The 20,277-nt window shown below is 36.2% G+C and overlaps 1 protein-coding gene across 1 annotated transcript; it reads left to right on the top strand.

The window, feature by feature from the left end:
* The first annotated feature begins 1,800 nt into the window (after window positions 1-1,800).
* On the top strand, window positions 1,801-18,719 carry LOC111050824 (F-box/LRR-repeat protein 14). Its single transcript, XM_039420936.1, has 5 exons — window positions 1,801-2,483; window positions 10,601-10,792; window positions 13,182-13,336; window positions 14,723-14,987; window positions 16,880-18,719. Exons 1-5 carry the CDS (start codon window positions 1,959-1,961, stop codon window positions 17,015-17,017), a joined length of 1,275 nt encoding a protein of 424 aa, XP_039276870.1. The 5' UTR covers window positions 1,801-1,958; the 3' UTR covers window positions 17,018-18,719.
* The last annotated feature ends 1,558 nt before the right edge of the window (window positions 18,720-20,277 follow it).

The following is a 20,277-nucleotide window of genomic DNA, read 5'->3' as shown; positions in this document are numbered from 1 at the left end:
TGTTTAAATGTTTAAATGTTTAAATGTTTAAATGTTTAAATGTTTAAATGTTTAATGTTTAAATGTTTAAATGTTTAAATGTTTAAATGTTTGAATGTTTGAATGTTTAAATGTTTATATGTTGCGCATTTACGGCGAAACGCGGTAATAGATTTTCATGAAATTTGACAGGTATGTTCCTTTTTTAATTGCGCGTCGACGTATATACAAGGTTTTTTGGAAATTTTGTTTTTCAAGGATAATATAAAGGAAAAAGGAGCCTCCTTCATACGCCAATATTAGAGTAAAAAATCAGACTAGAATTATTCATCATAAATCAGCTGACAAGTGATTACACAGATGTGTGGAGAAGCCAGTCTATTGCTGTATTTCCATAAGGTCTTTAGTTTCAATCAGGTACTTGTGGATGAGAATACTGCGTGAGGTCTACTGTTCACAGAACTACTAGTATAATTTGATGACGAGTAATGATGATGCTGGAGGATGGTGTAGGTGGAATGAAAGGACAATAAGAATGAGAAGGAGATGGAGGAGGAAAATATGAATAAGGAGATGAAGGAAACAGAGAGGATAGAAGGAGAAAATGTTCACTCATTTTTTAAACCTTGTAATTATTATTATAAGCTACAAACTCATCTCTCTCCTTAATTATTGATTTATGATTCAGAGGCCCGGGTTCAAATCCCGGCCCGGGCAAGATATTTATCTCGGGCCACTCCCGTGTTTCGGATGGACACGTTAATCTGTCGGTCCCGGCTGCCTAAAAAGCAGTCGTTAGGTCATGTCAGAGGCCCTGAAATTGAACAGTTGCGACCTCAAAACTCTGACACCAGACCTGAGCAAGCCAGGTCACTCGATATTATTATTATTATTATCTCTCTCCTGTGTTTTGGAACCCACCAAAAACTGTGAAACTATTAAACTCACATTGTCATTCCCTCATTAGTCAAGCACAAGTCTAGTGCTTATGTGGGTATCCGCATCCAGGTGGTGTGGTTCGTTTATCTCTGATCGAAATCCCCCCGAAAATGGGCGTTCAAATTCGGTCAATTCAGGAAAACAGCACTTTATAGTTGGATTAAATATAACTGTATTTTATCTCCAGAACATCTCATACGAAAATTTATAATTTTGTAAAATGTATTGAATAGTTGGCAGTAGGCCGTCTATTCACTTATTTGTTATAATAATGCATTGAATAGTTGGCAATAGGACTTTGAATTTCATTACTTATACCGGAGACAAACGAATAGTATTCGTTTTTCTATGGTTATGTTATAGATGATTAGTATGAGCCACCGCATATTGTAATCCAAATTCGTAGTCCTATAGCACTAGCTATAATAGGGTTACTATGGACGATTTTCCTCAGCAAAAATTTAAAAAATATTAGCAGCACGTCATAAACGAGAAATGAAAGAGTGAAGTTTCATTTATATCACAGAATACAAATATAGCAGTTTTCTGCTATACAATTATAGAAGTTTTCTCTGTTTATATCTACACTATCATTCCATCTTTCTCTACACTATCTATTTTATGTATCATCTTTCTCTTCATCTCTCCGCTATTTCCTATGGTCTTTGCTATCACCAAGATCTCTGTAGTCTATACTGGGTGAGTAAGCATTACAGCTCAAAGATATTTGTCTACTGCTCATACAAACTCGTGTCGCTTCTCCCATTATCATGCCATCAATTTGTAGTTCTTGAACGAAGAACGAACGTAGTTCATTGTAGAACGCCCCTCCACTAGTTCCAAATGAACTGCAGTTCACTCCTCTGACTTACCTCACTCAACGAACTGTTTCTCCGGCTCACCCATCACACTAGCCACAGTCTTCGTCGCGCTTCAGTCGGCGTCTAACAGCCGGTGCGGGCGGACGTGTGTGTCTCTCTTCCCACCCATGTAACAAGTTTTTTCACATGTGACACATCCTTACATGTGTGAGCCACAAAATGGACGAAACACGCTTGCTACTCACCGAACTACCGCCGCGCCTTCACAGACCGCATCTGCATCGACCACAATTGGACCTAACCTCGACACAAACACATGTGTCATGTTTGTACCCCGAGATTTTAGCTTTGATTTTTGGGATGTTGGATGTTCGCGATAAAGGACGCGCGGCCCAAGTGTGTACGGCTTGGAGGGACGCCAGCTACCATAAATCAGTGTGGCGGGGAGTTGTGTCCAAACTACATCTACGACGTTCGAACCCTTCCTTGTTTAGTAGTTTGGTTCGACGGGGAATTCGTAAGGTGCAAGTGTTGTCGTTAAGACGTAGTTTGCGTGACGTTGTGAATGGAATTCCTGATCTGGAATCGTTGAACCTGAGTGGGTGCTACAACCTGACAGACTTGGCGTTGTCACATGCGTTCAGTGACGATGCTCCCTCGCTGACACATCTCGATCTCTCGCTCTGCAAGCAGATCACTGACACTAGTCTAGGACGGCTGGCGCAGCATCTCAAGAACCTTCAGGTACCTAACATAGTTTCATCTTCTGATTAGTGTTTAGATTTGTGTAGTAAAAGTTGGTAAAATGGTATACACAAGTTGGGTGCATTCATCTCAAAAATTAGTTTAGAAATCTCAACTGTAACACAAGTGCAGGTTTCTGGTTTATCTGCTGGTTTAGATGAATGCTCTGACTGTTTTGCTCTGTACTGTGCAATAATGTTAACTTCATAACTTCCGAATTGGTGTAACACAAATAGACCACCTAAGATAGGGAGTACAATGTATTACAATTCGGAAGTTCTAAAAATTAGAGTGTAGTGACTTTAAAGTCACATTATTGCACAGTACAGAGCATCTAAACCAGTAAGAGCACCGCATCTATGTTTTAGAGCATCTAAAACATAGAATGTCTGCATTGTGTCAAGAATCTCAATATATATTCTATTCAATTAGTCCCTAGAATGTTGTGTAGAAGATAATGATAAATTATGTTACAAGAATCTTATTAGGCAAAATCCTATAAGTGCCAGATATGCTCAGACTGAAGATTATGTTCGTTCGTTGACCCATCAATTTGAGAAACTACAAGTACACCTAGTTTACTCTATCGATCAGTGCCGAAATTGTTGAAGAATAATTTGAAACTTGGTGCACAAGTTGTGTCCAAAATATCCTAGAAAGAGTCTGGTGTTACAATATCAACCAATTTTTCCTTAAATTCTGAAGAGAATGTTGTTACCTAAATTGGTCTACAAGTAGTGTCTGATGTATATCAGTAAAATTTGACAAGCCAAGGCACATACGGTAAAACTACCCGATACCCACCACAACTACCCACTATCTACAACCCGATTAGTACGTACATTTGTGTTTTGATTGTAAGTTATGTCTCCAATAGGGCCCAAAAAGTGTTGAGTCTGTTGGGAAATTGGTCCGAGTATTGTCAACAGTTTGTAGGTTATCCCAAAATATGGTGCTATATGAATCTTCAATTCATCAAAACTGTGCAGAGTACCAAAGTTGCTGAAATGGTCGCCGATTTCCTGTAGTAGCTGTACTGTATATCTCCAAGTCCTATATCTCTAAAAATTTTCACGATATTCTCCATTACAAGCTTTTTGGAGTCTAAACATCAGTAGCGTTTGTTAGTCAATTGGTCAACAATAAGGTTCATCTAAGGTTATTCTGTGTCCTTATGCTCCTGCTTTTTTCTCTACAATTTTTGTGGATTTTTCTACAATTTGTGTCTAAAAATATAACTATTATACACTATCATAACAGTTATAAAGTATTACTGTTTGCACTAAAAAATTAGGGAAAGTGAATAATACGCCAGTTATATTGTTCTCTCCTTATTTTCTCTAGCACAATTAAGAGAGTTTTTTTGTGCCTGGAAAATATCAACGGAAACATCAGTGCTATATATAGTGAGTGTGCAGGGATACTAGTGTTTGGACCCACCCTGGAGGGTTTGTGAATGTTATGTGATGAAATACTGTGTTTAGCTCGGAGTTTTGCCTGGAGGATTTTGTAAGGCCTCCACTTCCAGCAAGTAAGTGCTATATCAGTTTCTGTCATCATAGCCTATTCTAAATGCTATACCCAGCTTTCTCTTTACTGGCATTACCTACCAGCCAGGTATGTACTCTTATGATGTGCTGATAACAAAATATACCAGAATCAAAGTTTAGATTGTCAAGAATATTGTAGACTAACAGGAAACCCGTGCTCCGCAAGGGCCCATTTACAAACTTGACAAACTGAAAACTTCACCTTCTGAAATTTTGAAGAATACAAAATATGTCCATAACCATCCTCCGTCAATTGAGAATCAATGTGCAAAATTTCAAGTTAATCAGTGCAGTAGTTCAGAAGTGATGATGACGATACGTCATTTGTGAATTTCCTATCCCGTACGTGTATAAGAGTTCTTTGCTCTTTTTTTGATTTATACAATAAGTACATCATCAAAATGATAGGGAGAGGAAAAATAAGGTAACCTTGTTATTCCTCTTCCAAATTTAGATAAGGTTACACATAGTCCGAAATAGATTAAGTATTGTAGACAATAAGCCAATTCTCTCCATTATTATATTATATAGATTCACTTGATTAACAACTCTATATCCCATCAGGCACGGCTCACTGACAGTTTACTGTCAACTGTCAGTATTTATGCATTAGAATCTCTTCGATTTTATCTTATTTTATTAAAGGAGTATTAACAGTTTGAAGTTGATCCAGCTATAGCCCCAACACGTGTGTTAATAACAAACGTGGATAGACTACTAATTCTAATCCAGTGTCTTGAACTAGAGTAGCAATTTCCTTCTCGCAAAATTGCTCATAGATGAAAGATGGTTCAAACCCAAGAAAGTGTATAAGCTATACACTATCTTTGGTTCAAACACGGGTTGGTCACTCGTCCAACTGGAGTAACAAGCGCATGTCTCTCAACTCACCTCTGAGTGATCAGGATACCATCAGCTTGAACACTGAACCAACCGCTTCGCATATTTGAGGTTTCATATTTCAATGTTGATATTCCAAACTAAGTCACCATAATAGTTGATATGTTTTATTTTTATAGAGCTTAATACAACTCGATGATGTTTGCAATAATTCCAAATGGACGTTTATTAATGTTTTTCAATTAATCGTCATTATTTTTGTTTGTTATAGTACGATAACAAAAATAAGAATAAGACAAACGGTTTGTCCATCCTATCGATAAACCAAGATTGTGAATAATTGTGTATGATAATAATTGAAACAATTTAACGTTTAATTGAAATGATTTCAGTTTACATTAAAATAGATCACAGTTCACAGATTATTATCAAAATTATTACTGTCTATTGAATGTAGCTCAATTGATGCACAATTAATTACTCATCAATACTATTAATTATTAGTAATGGAATTAGAGATGTTGTAATAGCAATAGAGAGATGAGTAATGAGAGATGTTCAATAGTAATAGTGGAATCTCAATCAGATAAGTAACTGAAGAAAAATAACTTACCCTGTGAAGGCTGTAATAATATTCTGTCAAATATATCGGATAATCAGGCTCCCATATATAATAATTTATTGATTCTATTTGCAGGCTTCCATACGATATTGGTTGCATAAAAGATTCAAATAAACTGTCCCAGCAAAGCAATCTTCTGGGGTGACCACCCTCCCAAGCCCCATGACGCGTCCCCCTAAAATTTTAGTACCAGCCCCCTAATAGATAAGGCAACCTTGCAAAAAAGGGTCCCCAGAAGTAATTTTAAACACGGCACACTTCTGACCTTTTTTAGGATTTCACCAGTAGAAATTATAACTCAGTAACCTTGTTGGTAAAGCATATAATTAGATATATGTTGAATATTGTTGATAAGTACAATTATTATATACTGTTGTTTCTTGCTTTACAACTAAAAAATTGATTACAATAATAGTTTTCTTAGATGTCAATGCAATCCCTTCGGAAATACATTGATTACAATAATTGGTACTGAGAATAGCCTACTATTTTTGTGTTTAACAGAATATTGTTTTGATAAAAGTTTTGAATAACAGTTCATTTTCTCTCGATTAGAATCGTAGGGAATAGTCAAGTTGAAAATTTATAAATTGCATGGGCGAATAGATAATAGTCTGGAAATCCTAGTAGTAGTTTAATACAAAATGGAAGTAAATCAACATTTCTTGTTTCATTCCAATGTACAAAGTACAAAACCATTAGCATAGTTGATTTCCCAAGTCTACGATAGATAGTTAATCGAACTAAGGACAGATGTCTGGCAGGCTAATTGTTCAAGCTCTTAACTCAGTCTGAATATTTGATGCTCAAATACGGGTTTAACAATTTCTTTTTTTTCAACAATAAAATTAATATCATCTGATTCTCACTGCACGGAAATCAGATAGAATGTTTTTATCCTAATCTCTCTGAAAAAACACGATCTACATCTCTCACGAGCATGTGTAACCCGTGTTCCGCAAAAGTCTATGGCAAACAAAAAATAATTGTAATTTTATAGTTCCATGCTTAAAATTAAGTATTTCCTATCAAATTCACTCGTCAACTGTATGAATTTACAATATAAAATGAATAATTTGAAAAATAGAATAATAATTATTTATTATTTTGTCAAAATTACGTTAATAACCTTCATTGGAAATAGATTGTATGTTGAATGTCGAATGTGACCCGACAACCATTCATTCACAAGTCCCGGGCGTTCCTCTACACAACGAAACCGCAGTAGGTATAGATTTGATTCGGCTTTTATCTAACGTAACCGTTGTATCACAAATAACATAAATTTGTTTTAATTATTAGACTTAATTGATTAATATAGATTAAAATTGGCTTATAGCAATCCATGGTGAATTCAGAATCTTTATGCAAAATATCAGTTCAGTAGTTCAGATGTGATGATGCGTCAATTGTGTATTTTGTATACAGTACATGCATAAGACCTGTCAAATCAAGTGTATATTACATTCAAAGTTCTAAAAGCTGAGAACTAAGAAGACGGTAATAACAGAAAAAATATTAGTAAAAATATTAAATATTATCCTATATTAATATTAGTTCTCAGCTTTTAGAACTTAATAGAAGACGGTAATAACAGAAAAAATATTATTAATATAGGATTTCTTCCTATATTTTTTCTGTTATTACCGTCTTCTTAGTTCTCAGCTTTTAGAACTTTGAATGTAATATACACTTGATTTGACAGTTTTTGAATATTTAATCTTCTGACAGATGTTAAGATTGAGAAGTGAGAATGAGTTATTACATAATCAAAAATGTTCACCCCATCTATTATTGATGCCTCGTTTTTCCTTCTAATCAAATCTTGGAACTTTCCATGGAGACATCCAATGCTTGAAGGGTTTCTTTGAATACTTGCAAAAACTGTATTTTCTTTGTTTGTTGTTGGTGATAACTGGATGTAGATCAATTTTATTGTTGTTTAGCCAGCTTTTCATTCCAAGTTCTGAACTAGCCTCTTATTGGAGTCTAAATTTCGAATTGGAGTTTGAAATATATTCTATCCTCTATCTTAGCGTGTTACTCCTATTCGGAAGTTACGTCAGAGTATGGACTTCAAAATTTTGATTGTTGAACTGAACACTCGAAGGGTTTTCCTCAGGAAGTTTTCTTGAAGAAAACTCCATACTCAGCTGTGAAAACCTACACTTGGCTCGCTTGTCGGTGTCAGTAGTCTAGCTTTTCGTTCCAAGTTCTGAACTTAGCCTTCAAAATTTTGATTGTGAAACACAGTGTCGGTGCTTGACTGCTGGTGCATATCCTTCTCTCTCACTCCCTCACCCTCACATCGTCTCTCTCACTCCCTCTTGCATGCAGGGCTGCCAACTGTGCGTGACACTATTCTCCTTCTAGCTCGGTGCGTGTGGCACACCTGTTTCACTCTTTATCATGGGCTAAATACAGTACACTAACATCTACATGTATAGAATACTGTATTTAGCATCCTGTCGTACAACTGAGTGGGAGAACCCTTCAACTGATATTCGTGACAGGCTTGATAAGCGTGCTAGGGTGAGCTATATCTATATTTCATAGATTACATAGTTTCGTATAGATATACTTGGCCAATAGAGTCCCCCAATGGCAATAACTACTCGTACATAATATATGTACAGAAAATGATATACATTTATAGTACTCCCTCATGACAATAAACATGAATAGATACAGGTTGCTACTATCCAACCTAGGGCTTACATCTGAAAACCTTATCTTATAACTATGTTGTTTGTGTAATATACCACCTACTTAATAAAGGGTAGTTGTACTCTTATGCTACCAATGGGAAACCAAATACAAATATTTTTTTGAAAAAATTATGATTCCAACTGTATCAAATCTCAATATTAATTTGTTCATTTCCCAAGCTCGAGCTTGCTCTTCCAGGAAAGTAGTTCCCGATGTTATATTTTTTAGAATAATTTCATTATTGCAGTGTATATTGTATAAAATATAGTTTATTGAGTGAGTTCTTTTGTAATTTATGACGAATATAAATAAGTAAATAAAAGTAGTTTGAGTTGGAAGATAAATTTAAAGCGAAATGGTTTTTATGAAAATTGTGTGGTAATTCTGTACATAATTGATTAATTGAATAATTAGATTGACTGGGGGATGATTCCTAATTGCTGTAGATGAATATCATTAAAGTAATACTGAATACTGTTCTCTAACATTAATTCTTAGAGAATAGAATGCAATTGGCAATTTAATTAGATTTCGACGCTCCAGTATCTATTTTGAACCGATCTCATGTCCATTTTTTCTTCAGGATAGCCTAAATGAAGCTCATACATGATAAGTGAAATTCATTCATCAAACGCATTGACATTGCTTAATTTGTCCCGCTCTCTGGCAACTACGCAAAGGCAACTCTCTGGCGCTACTCTGGCAAAGTAATAACTTTATTACTCTCCGATAACCATATTCGTTATTATGGACATTCATATTCCATCAGCCCAAATTCCTTTGAATCCGAATCTAGACATCATACTACAGAGACCTTTGTTGTTTGAGGTGTCATTACACATCATATGTTTACCTATATATATAAAATCAAATCATAGATATCAAGACATCTTTTATCAAAGGTATGATTTTCTGTTGAACATCACACACGGTGTTTGCAATAAACAATCAAATATTCATAATCATAAGTTACACACGACTTTCATCTATAGTAGTGAGTGAGGTTGCTAGAGATTCAATAAAATCCTCTCAATAATTTGTAGCGTGTAACATGTTTCTTCTTCTTCTTCTTCTTCTTCTTCTTCTTCTCTTCTTCTTCTTCTTCTTCTTCTTCTTCTTCTTCTTCTACTTCTTCTTCTTCATGTACCTGCTTCCAGACGTTGGCTAACATGGTGGCTGGTTTCACCCTATCCACAGCTGCACGGAGCAATTCTGCGGTGTTCATGGAGAACCAGGTTCTCAAATGTTTCAGCCATGAAGCTCTTCTTCTACCGACCCCTCTCCTTCCCATTACTCTTCCTTGCGATATTCCCTGTAGGAGATCAAAACGGTGTGGGTTTCTCATAATATGCTTCAAATACTGCAACTTTCTCGCTTTTATACTATTCTGGTGCTATCTTTCTTTACCCATTATTATAAGAATTTTGGCATTAGCCACAAGATTCATCCATGAAATCCTCATCTCATACGCCTCCAATATTTTCGTTGCAGCTTCTGTCAGTGTCCATGACTCGACCCCATACAACAATAGCCTACCGAAAAAACATAACACGTTTCTTATTCTTCTTCTTTTTAATTAATTCAAATTTCAGTTTATCTATAATATAGCTGTTCGGTGAACGTTTTCGTTCTTTGTGTTTATTATTTGAAATTATCAAAACGTTTCGAATAATGCCAACATATTCAAATTTAGAAGCAGAAACCTAACCGCCTTTACCTAACGTACCCTTTCACCTTGGAAACATAATAAAGCAGTGCTTCTTTGGCTATGTTCATCTATTCTTATAGGGTGGATGAACTGAAATCTAAAGGAACTGAGACCCTCACATGGAATTTCCAGCTCTGACAGTCGGTAGAACCGGGAATTCCATGGATTGTCAAAACCGAGACAAATGAGTTTTGACGTCACTAACCTACACTTTGTAAATGAGTAGCCATATGTATGTTGACAGTGGGACGGAGATCCTAGATTCGCGATGATAGAAGAAGGAGAATAAGAAAAGACGGAGAACTACTAGAAGAATTATTGAAGGAAATGCTTTCCGTGAACAGACGTGAATACTGGACTACTGGGATACTCGACTACTGGAAGAATAGAATTATTATCGAAGAAAGACATTCTGTGAACAGACCTCCTGTTTGTCAACGTGCGCATAGACTTATACGCCACGAACACGTGTATTTCTATTTTCCATCAGCTGATGCTAAGCTTATTATCTTCTGTATTTGTACAGGAACAGTAAGATACATCGTACAGATATAAGCATAGCATCAGAAAGAGCGAAGAGCGTGTGTTCGTGGCGCGTAAGTCTGTACTCAGCTTTATGTTTATGGTGCTTTTTCAAATTTCAACAGCATTTAAAGTATTTAAATAGTAAATGTGGATGGTTTTGTAGGTGCTGGAGCTAGGCGGGTGTGCGCAGATCACCAACACAGGCCTACTGCTGATCGCGTGGGGCCTGAAGCGGCTGAGGCGGCTGGACCTGCGCAGTTGTTGGCACATCTCCGACCAGGGCATCTGCCACGTGGCGGGCCTCAACCTCGAGTCGGCCGTCGGCAACCTCGAGCTCGAGTACCTCGGCCTACAGGTAATCCAAACAAACCAAATTATCCTATTAGCAAAGTGGAAAGAAAACACTTAAAGAAACCCTCATTCTTATATTTTCTGTGCTATTAGCAAATACTCTAATACTCTTGGTTTCTATTTTCCTATGCTATTAGATAGAGTAAAGGCTCATTCATAAGTAGAGATCGGCCTTCAGTTTCGCTCGTCAGCTAGACTAGAGGCTGATTTTTCACATGCGTACCAAACCTAGAGTCCAACACTGAAATAGCTCGAATAACATAGCCTAAATAAACAGAATCTGTGCCCTGAATGGCTTTAACCTGTGCCTATACTATCAAATTTCATATTTTCAGCCTCCAGTCTGGCTGAAGGGCGATGTCAAGAACGTCCTCAAGGCCGAAAATATAGAGTTTGAATTTTACTATCGATCCTTTCCGAGTTATTCTATGGTTTGTGTATCATTTAATGATTCAATGTACAATAAAATGATATTATGGATAACTATTTTTGGCTATAAGGGAATTTTTGTGGTGGTCACAAACTATGATATTTGAACCAGCATATTGATCCTTTCCCAATTATCCAATGGTTTGTGTGTAAATGAATATTTAAAATACATGTTTGTGGTTATAAGGCTATTTTTCTGGTGGTCACGTGAGAGATTGAACTTGAGTCCGGCTGTCGGATCAAGGCGAATGAAGGCCAATCTCTAAGTATGGAGGATCCTTTAGAGTCAGACTTGATTAGATATTTATTCATTCATGCAGATTATACATTTATGAAGATGATTTTAATATAATACACTATATATGCTGACTTATAAGCTGATATTTATGAAAAAGGTGAACTTTTCACTAGACATCGGAAAGATACACGTAATATACTCAGAATCGCTTCATGTATCATATGAGGGAGGATCTACATATTTAGAGCTTCTATGGACAAAGCATTTTTCAATATAATTGTGCATACTCAATAGAAAATTTCGTAGTAATTATAAGATGCAAAAATGCAATGTGGGAGCTGGGAGGTGACTTAGTCACTTTGTGCAGTAAAATTTCATTGTGTTATCAATATTGCTGCTTACTCACAGAGAAAACGTGTGATATCAACACGACAGAAACTGGAGCATCACCATAACTTGCACTTCTTCTGCTAGTCGCGTTGCTATCACCTGCTGCCAATTCAGTTGCCTCATCGAGAACACTAATAGGACATACACCCACTTTACATTGGTATATCTTGTTGAACCAACTCAGTGTTTTGCAATCATTATTCTCGCCAGGAAACGTGTCAGTCGAGATGTTGGAAGCCCTAAGGGTAGCTGCACACACATCGATTTTTGTTCGTACGTTATTTTGCCGTCCTTCTATTAGATTAAACAGATGATTTCAAATAGATTATGTTTGCCAAGTTCCGATTAATCTGACAGAATTCATAAGGACGGCAAAATAACGTACGAACAAAAATCGATGTGTGTGTTTCTGGCTTGATACTTTTAAAATAATTATATTTATAATGCAACTTATTGAATGTGTAAAAAATAAAAGATTCTTCTCTGTCTCCAAATATAACGAGACGTAATTGAAGGTGCCGGGTTCCGCAAGGAAAAGAGAATAATCTTTTCATAAAATACCTTCGATAATTTTCAAACCCTCAGATATTTCAAAACACCAGCCTTTTGCAGTGTAACTTGTGCACTGTAAAGTAGAATTTCCAGTTGAGTGAAAACACTGAGATGCACCGGCTTCATACTCGTAGTGCACAGATACTTCTGTCAGGAGATTAGGAGGGAATTGAATAATTCAATTGGATTGAATAATTGCCATTATTGAGGGCGGAGTTAGGACTCTAGGTCCTCTCTGTCACACAACACTGAACTATGCAAACGGGAAAAACTGGCGCGTCCAAAGAAGGAGATCTCGCGGGTCGTGGACTTAGGCTCAACTCACACTTACGCGACTCAGGTCGAGAACAGACTCGACTCTAGTCGAGAGCATGTGTTTTCAAATGGGGACGTCGCGGAGACTAGAATCGACTGGTCTGAGTGTCACCATTTGGAAACAAAATCATGCTCTCGACTAGAGTCGAATCTCTTCTCGACCTGAGTCGCGTGTGAGTTGAGCCATAGTATGTTGTGGAAGAGCGACTCCAGTTTCTGTCGCGTTGCTATCAATCAGTAGATCTCTGTATGTAAATGCAGCCTTACCACTGGCGATTTTGAAGTTTTTTTACATGATTTTGCAAGAACACTTTTTTCTGCTGTAGGTGATTCTACTGTATGGTATATAAATTCCCTTTACCTTTACCAACGTGCTCTTAGCAAATACATTGTTAAAATGGTGAGGAAAAATTGAATTTGAAGTGTGAAAAATCGATTTTTAATAGTAAATGTGGCCTGATTTGTGCAGGACTGTCAGAGACTGAGCGATGACGCTTTGAAGCACGTGGCCGGGGGTCGGATGACGTCACTGAAGAGCATCAACCTCAGCTTCTGCATTAACATCACCGACAACTGTCTCAAGCACCTCGCCAAGATGACGTCACTCAAGGAACTCAATCTCAGGTGAGCTCCCTTCTACTTGTACATTCACACTACGTAATTAAGAGGCACTTCTCATTCATTTATAGACTAATGTCACATATACAAGCCTGTGCTAATAATGTGCAGTAATTGATCAATAACTATATCAAAATCGACATATTTTATGTATTTCCATAAAATATACTAATCTAGAACATTTTCATAGCTAGATATTATCATCCTCGGTTTTTACTTCCCTTTTCCTCTCACCCCAACCCCTCGCTACTCCTGCATCATTCTCTGCTCCCTTTACATGTTCGTTCTCTTTCATCGACAGTCTCTTGTAGCATCTCTTAACATCCTCTTTTCCCTATCTACATCTGTTTCTCTTTTTATGTTCACAAATTATCCTCACATTACCATTCTTCTACTCTATCTTGTGATAGGACACTGGCATGGAATCTTTTATCTAATTGTGTTTTTAATAATTTACTTTCCATTCTTCTCCTCCTCAGTCTTTGTATTTTTCCTTTTCCCCCTTCGTCTCCTTTCTGTCTATTTTCAATCATCATCACGCATTTCCTATTCAATCCTAATTTCATATTTTCTCTTCTGTTCTGTTTATTGAGTCTTGCGACATTTCAGACACAGGCATGGCATCTCTCATACTCTTTCTTTTCCTTTTTCTCCATTTCTCTTTTTTTCTTTTTCTTCATCTTCTTCTTTTTACTCCTTTCCCCACCTTGCCCTTTATCGTCTCCTACTTCCCTTCCTCCTACTTTTTCTGCTCTTCTTCCTCCATCTTCTCTCGCTATCATTATTATTCTTCTCCTTCCTCCAATCTTCAATCATATTCTTATTTTTTCTCATCTGTTCTGCATACGTAGGTTGTGCCATTTGCGATATCTTAGACATAGGAATACCTCTCATGACTATCCTCTTCTTCCTCCTCCTCCTTCTCTTACTCGTCCTCTTCATCTTCCACTTCTAATGTTATTATTCTTTTACCCTTCTTTTTCCTCCTTCATCGCCTTTTTCCTTTCATGTCTCATTGTCCTCCTTCTCCTCCTCCTCCATCTCTCTCTCTTTTTTATGTTCTCTTTCTAATCACCATCTTATTTTTCCTCCTACTCTTCTTATCCTTCTCCTCCCTTCCCTTTTTTCTACTTCTCATCCTCCTTCTTCTCCTACTCATCCTCCTATTTCTCTTCCTTCTCGTTATCCTCCTCCTCCTCCTTCTCCATCTCCTCCCACTCCTTGTTATCCACCTCCTCCTCCTCGTTAACCTCCTCCTCCTCGTTATCCTCCCCCTACTCCTCCTCATCCATCTCTCAATCTTCATTCATAATCCTTGCTCAAAATAACCTCTCATTTGACAGTTTTCTCATTTGCGCTTGCTATGCGTTGCGTTGCGTTGTGTTGTGCTAGGTCGTGCGACAACATCTCGGACACAGGCATGGCGTACCTGGCCGAAGGTGGGTCGCTGCTCACCTCGCTCGACGTGTCGTTCTGCGACAAGATCAGCGACCAGGGCCTGCAGCACATGTCGCAGTCGCTCTTCAACCTGCGGTCGCTGTCGCTCTCCGCCTGCGACATCAGCGACGACGGCCTCTGTCGCATCGCCAAGACGCTGCACGACCTTGAGACGCTCGACATCGGCCAATGCACCCAAATTTCCGATCACGGCTTGCAGGTAAACAATCAAATCTATGTTTATTGCATTAAAAATTATGTCAATTAAAAATACTGCAGATTAACACTGCAATATTGCATGAAGAATAACCAATTATGAGGAAATAATCGCAATTAAAAATACTGCAGGTTAACAATGCAATATTGCAAATCTATGTTTATTGCATGAAAAATATAAATTATGGTAAAATAATCGTCATTAAAAATTATGCAGGTGAACACTGAAATATTGGAAATCTATGTTTATTGCATGAAAAATATAAATCATGGAAAAATAATCTTCATTAAAAATAATGCAGGTGAACACTTGAATACTGCAAATCAATTGCTTGAAAAATAACCAATTATGAGAAAATAATCTCAATTAAAAATACTGCAGGTTAAAGCTGCAATATTGCAAATCTATGTCTATTGCATTAAATATAACCAACTATGGAAAAATAATCTTCATTAAAATTAATGCAGGTGAACACTGGAATATTGCAAATCTATGTTCATTGCTTGAAAAATAATCATATCAAGCTTCATTAGAAATAATTCACGTAAACACAGAAATATTGCAAATCTTCGTTTATCGCATGAAAAGCAACCAATTATGAAAATATTTCAGATGATTATAATAATATAACCTCAGTGCTCATATTGCACACATTGCAACAGCACAATATAGCGAATTGCGAGTGTCAATTCAAAGCTTATTATATGAAAAAATAGAGATGAGCTGAGAACAGAACAATAATGTAGCCTACAGATTCAACTATCAAATAGATGTTTATTGCATGAAAAAGAACCTTATAGAAGAAATATCTCTTGAATGCACAAAATTCAAAAATATTAACAAAAATTAGAGTAACAGTAGGCTACTATCAAGAGTTTGGTATGAAATTTATCAAAAAACACAAAACCACAATTTGTCGACTTAGATATTGCAACTACCATATCTAGACTATATTTATTGTTTTTGAAAGATCAAAATAGAAAAATCATATCTTTCACTAATCATCAAAAAACATAGTAATGTGCAGAACGCTTCAGCACGCGCATTGCAATAATCAAAACAATGTTTACTGCATGTAAAAAACTAAATAAATTGAATATCTCTCAAAAATTCTTATGATAAACAGATTTTATTCCTTTTCATCTATTTACTCTTTTTTGTACAAGTACTTATCATTAAACCGATTGAATGTGAACATTGAACCTTGAGCTATCTCTGTTCCGAAATAAAATAATATAACGTGTTTTGAAATAAGTATAGGACTTTACTTTCAATCGATTTCCAGTTCAACTTGTACTAAAAAATTATGATTTGATGATATGAAATAAAAATTCAGATAGAAGACCACATTATCTGCATAATTCGTTACAAAATTGAGAAATTTTGACTCGAAAATTTATTGAAAATGTCAGAAAGGCATAAACGTATTCTTTTATATAATGATGTATAATTAATAATGAGTCAATAATATGGATTATGATCATTTTCCGTCATTAGATGACTGAATAATTGTTGATAAGGACTGAAATACATGAGCGCTTTCATCTAAAAATACTCCTTAACTGTTGCTAGAGAAGCCACAGCTTTCAGTTGACTAGAGCTGTAGATTGCTGCAGTTGATAAAGCTGTCGATGTAACTAGTTCAACAATAATGTTGTTATGAATAAGTTGTGACAATACCAAGATTTTTCAAAATTTGAATGAATAACCAAGAAAATACAACTGCAATACAAATACTTATCAACAGATAATATTACAAAATGAGGAAATATTCTATGCACTCAAATGTGATCAATTCAAATTGTTAGTCTTTCATTTCTACTAGATTTTTTTACTTTAAATAAATTAAAAAATCGATGATTTAATTATTTGATTTATTTTGTATAATTTTTCAGGCGGTATCAGAGTCACTTCGCAACCTGCGCAGTATCGATCTGTACGGTTGTGTTCGCATCTCGACGGCGGGTCTCGAGAAAATCATGAAACTACCAAAGCTAGCAACGCTCAACCTTGGTCTATGGCATGTCAGGTGACATCTCTAGAGATCGGGCCCCGCCGTCCGATAAAAGGGGTACACGTCAGCGTCCCAGGGGTACGAAAATACCCCAAAACAACCCAAGAATACGAGGGGTTCGGAAATACCCCTAAACAACCCCAAACCCTTTCATATCGTGATGTGAGCTCTCGAAATGGGTTAACCACCAGTCCTTCAAACCACCCCAACGGGTCCGAAAGTACCCCAAAAAACATCCATAAATAGTGATTGGTTGAGAACGATAGAAATCTCAAAATGGGTTCCTCGCCAGTTCTTCAAATTGCCCCAAGGGGTTCGAAAATAACCCCTTTAAGTGAACCTTAGAACCCCCATCACAGAACAATAGTACCTTATCTACACTCCTACCGACTCCTCCTCGCCACTAGAGGCAACTTCCCCACCCCCTCTCCACATCCCCTGATAACAAGACAAGTTGATCGATTTCAAGAAACTGGTTTCGTGATTCATCTTGGGCGCCTCAAACAAACCTGTTTGGCTCATCGACGCCTCATAAAACTTACTTTGAACATTAGTATTGTGAACGATTCAACGTTCGATGTTTGAGATTAACGTTATTTTAAGGTAAACGTGATTTACCTTACGTAAAAATAACCTTATGAACGTAAAATGAAGTACATCACCAGAATTTTTTTCAAAAAACTAGCAAACTTTGAATAGAAATCAAAATGCTAGTCCAGTTGACCTGACGAAACAATTTGAAAATCAATCTTCTTAACGATATGTGGATGTACTCACCCTCCCCCAATCATCCTCATCCACCACCTCCCCTTAGAAAACACAAGAATGATCTCGAAAACTAAACAACCAATTTAGTGACCTGCTAACAGATTGATAAGTGATAAGAAGATTCACGAAAAAGACTCAAAAACAATCGGTGCGTTTTTTTATTTCTAAACGAAAAAATACATGATCTGGTGCTTGTCATTGAAGTGTTTAGTTTTTATTGTTCGATTTGTTTTTTGTTTAGATTTTGTTTCTATTGTATTCGCAGATAAACATGGAGACAGGTTGTTGAAAAGTTCGTATATTTTTAGTTAATTTTTTAGTTTTATAGGTAATGACTTGTCTAAATGTGAATATTGTATGATGATCTCATGACTGAAACTTTTGACCTACATCGAGATGATTGAAGAGATTGACTCTCGTTATTCAAGTATTGTATTTTGAATAGTCATACCAAATCTTGTAGGCGTCTAACTCTTTTCTACTTTGTGAAAATGTTTTCCCTACACTGTTCAACAAGTTGTTCTGCTGGACAGAAAAAGATAACCATTGTCTTTTATGGGTGTGTTCACAGATTTTCATTATGCCAATGTGTGAACAGCTCCATAAGAACAAATTGGTTTTCTATGAAGCACTGAATCAAGTCTTTAGTCAAGTAGGCATATATCAATCCCAATTAACGATCCATTTCTTTGTTTATCTGTGACTTTGTTTTGTATGATAGACAATTACTCGAACTCAATTAAGTTACGCTCGAAACGAAAAATATTGAACAAATTTTTGAACGATGTTGGTTTTTTGTACATTAGTTATTTTTTAATACTGCGGTCGTTTCTGTATAAGTCTGTCGATATACATTAGTCTAGGCTATTATTATGTATATTACAATGTATTACCAAATTTGACACCATAAAGTTGAATAAAGATAAGCATTAAAGAGTTATTTTTAAAATATATCTACTGTTTTTTTAATATCTTCCCTTTCCTCTTAATTTCTTAGTCACTACAATTTTGTTCTAAAACGGTCAGTTACACAAAAATCCATTCAAATTTAACTGCTGTCATCCCACTGAGCCAATGTTGGGACAACGAATAAACTTATTTCAGCACAGATACGTAATTTTATTTACCCAATATTATCTAGTAATCTCTTATTAATAAAATCAATTGATCAAGAATTTGTTAACGAAGAAAATTATCATGTAATGAATAATAATTGAATTGAATAATTACCTTTATTAAGGGCGGAGCTATAGGTTTCTAGGTCTTCTCTGTCACAGAACCCTAATGAATTGAAGCACCTGTATGAAATACAGGGAATTCAAGAGAATGAGAAATTGAGTTACAAAATCAATGAATTGATAGGAACAATCTACACAAGAACCATTTCAAGACAAAGCATTTGGCACCTGTTTGAAGAGGAAGGTATGACTTGTCAATCAGGTCATTGAACCTTAGTAACCAGCTGGAAGCCCTTAGCATGGAGAGACCCGCATTAACCATCTATTTCATATTATTCAAGCCAACATAATTCATCCTACAGCCTATTTCTCATTCATTAGTAATCAGGACACACGTCTTGCGTTATATAAATATAGATATTTTTATGTATTAAACGTTTGAATTTTGGGACTGTTTCCCACGATCGCGGAAATCCAAGAATATAAGTCACCTTTTATTATAATAGTCGTACAATTCACATGTGAGAATTGTGTGAAATGAGAGAGTGAGAGAGTTATTGTTGGCATTAGAAGCAAGAGAGAGAAGAGTTGATTCATGCTGGGTTGCACTCTTCTTGTACATCCTTGTTATTGTGTACTTGTTCTCATTATTGGCTGATTCAGTCGAGATTGGAGGATTTTTCTGAACTATGTGTTTTCCAACTTTTTCAAGAACTCATTCTCATTGACAGAAATGCTTGAATTTGGAACACAGCTAAGATTAGTTCAGGAGTGTGTGTTATGAAAACTTTAAAATCAAGCCAGAAATAGGCGTTTTTACTGTTTTCTTCATGGTTTTATATTTTATTACATTATACTGAACATACAGTAGATGTACATAATAAATATAATATATTAGTGCATACAGTAATGGCCAAGAGAGGTTAAAAACACAGCTCTTTCAGAGTCGACATTTTTGGATGCTATTTGAAACGAATGTTAAAAAAATATCAATCAAAACAAAACTTCCTCCTATTTCCCAGCTCAAATATCTTTTTCTGTAGCTTCAATACCTCACTTCTAGCTAGTTAGAATACGTTCTCCCTTCCTTCTCCTATTCCCGAAACCCCAGATTTTGACAAGAGTCATGAAAAGTTGTAACGAGAGAAAGTAGAATTTTCAATGAAAGTAGTATAATGATTTCTAAGGAAATACTTACCTAGGATATCATCAAAAAACGTCATTTTCTTCCTCAAAAAATAACGTATTGAACAGCTGCGAAACTTGTCTAATATAGTGAGGTCCACGTGATAATGGTATTGAAGAAAGATAAGAGAGCACCATTTATCGGCCT

The sequence above is a fragment of the Nilaparvata lugens genome, chromosome 2 (genome assembly GCF_014356525.2).
Source record: "Nilaparvata lugens isolate BPH chromosome 2, ASM1435652v1, whole genome shotgun sequence".
NCBI lineage: Eukaryota > Metazoa > Arthropoda > Insecta > Hemiptera > Delphacidae > Nilaparvata > Nilaparvata lugens.
Note: the sequence above shows the minus strand (reverse complement) of the source record. Positions and strands in the feature narration are given on the sequence as shown.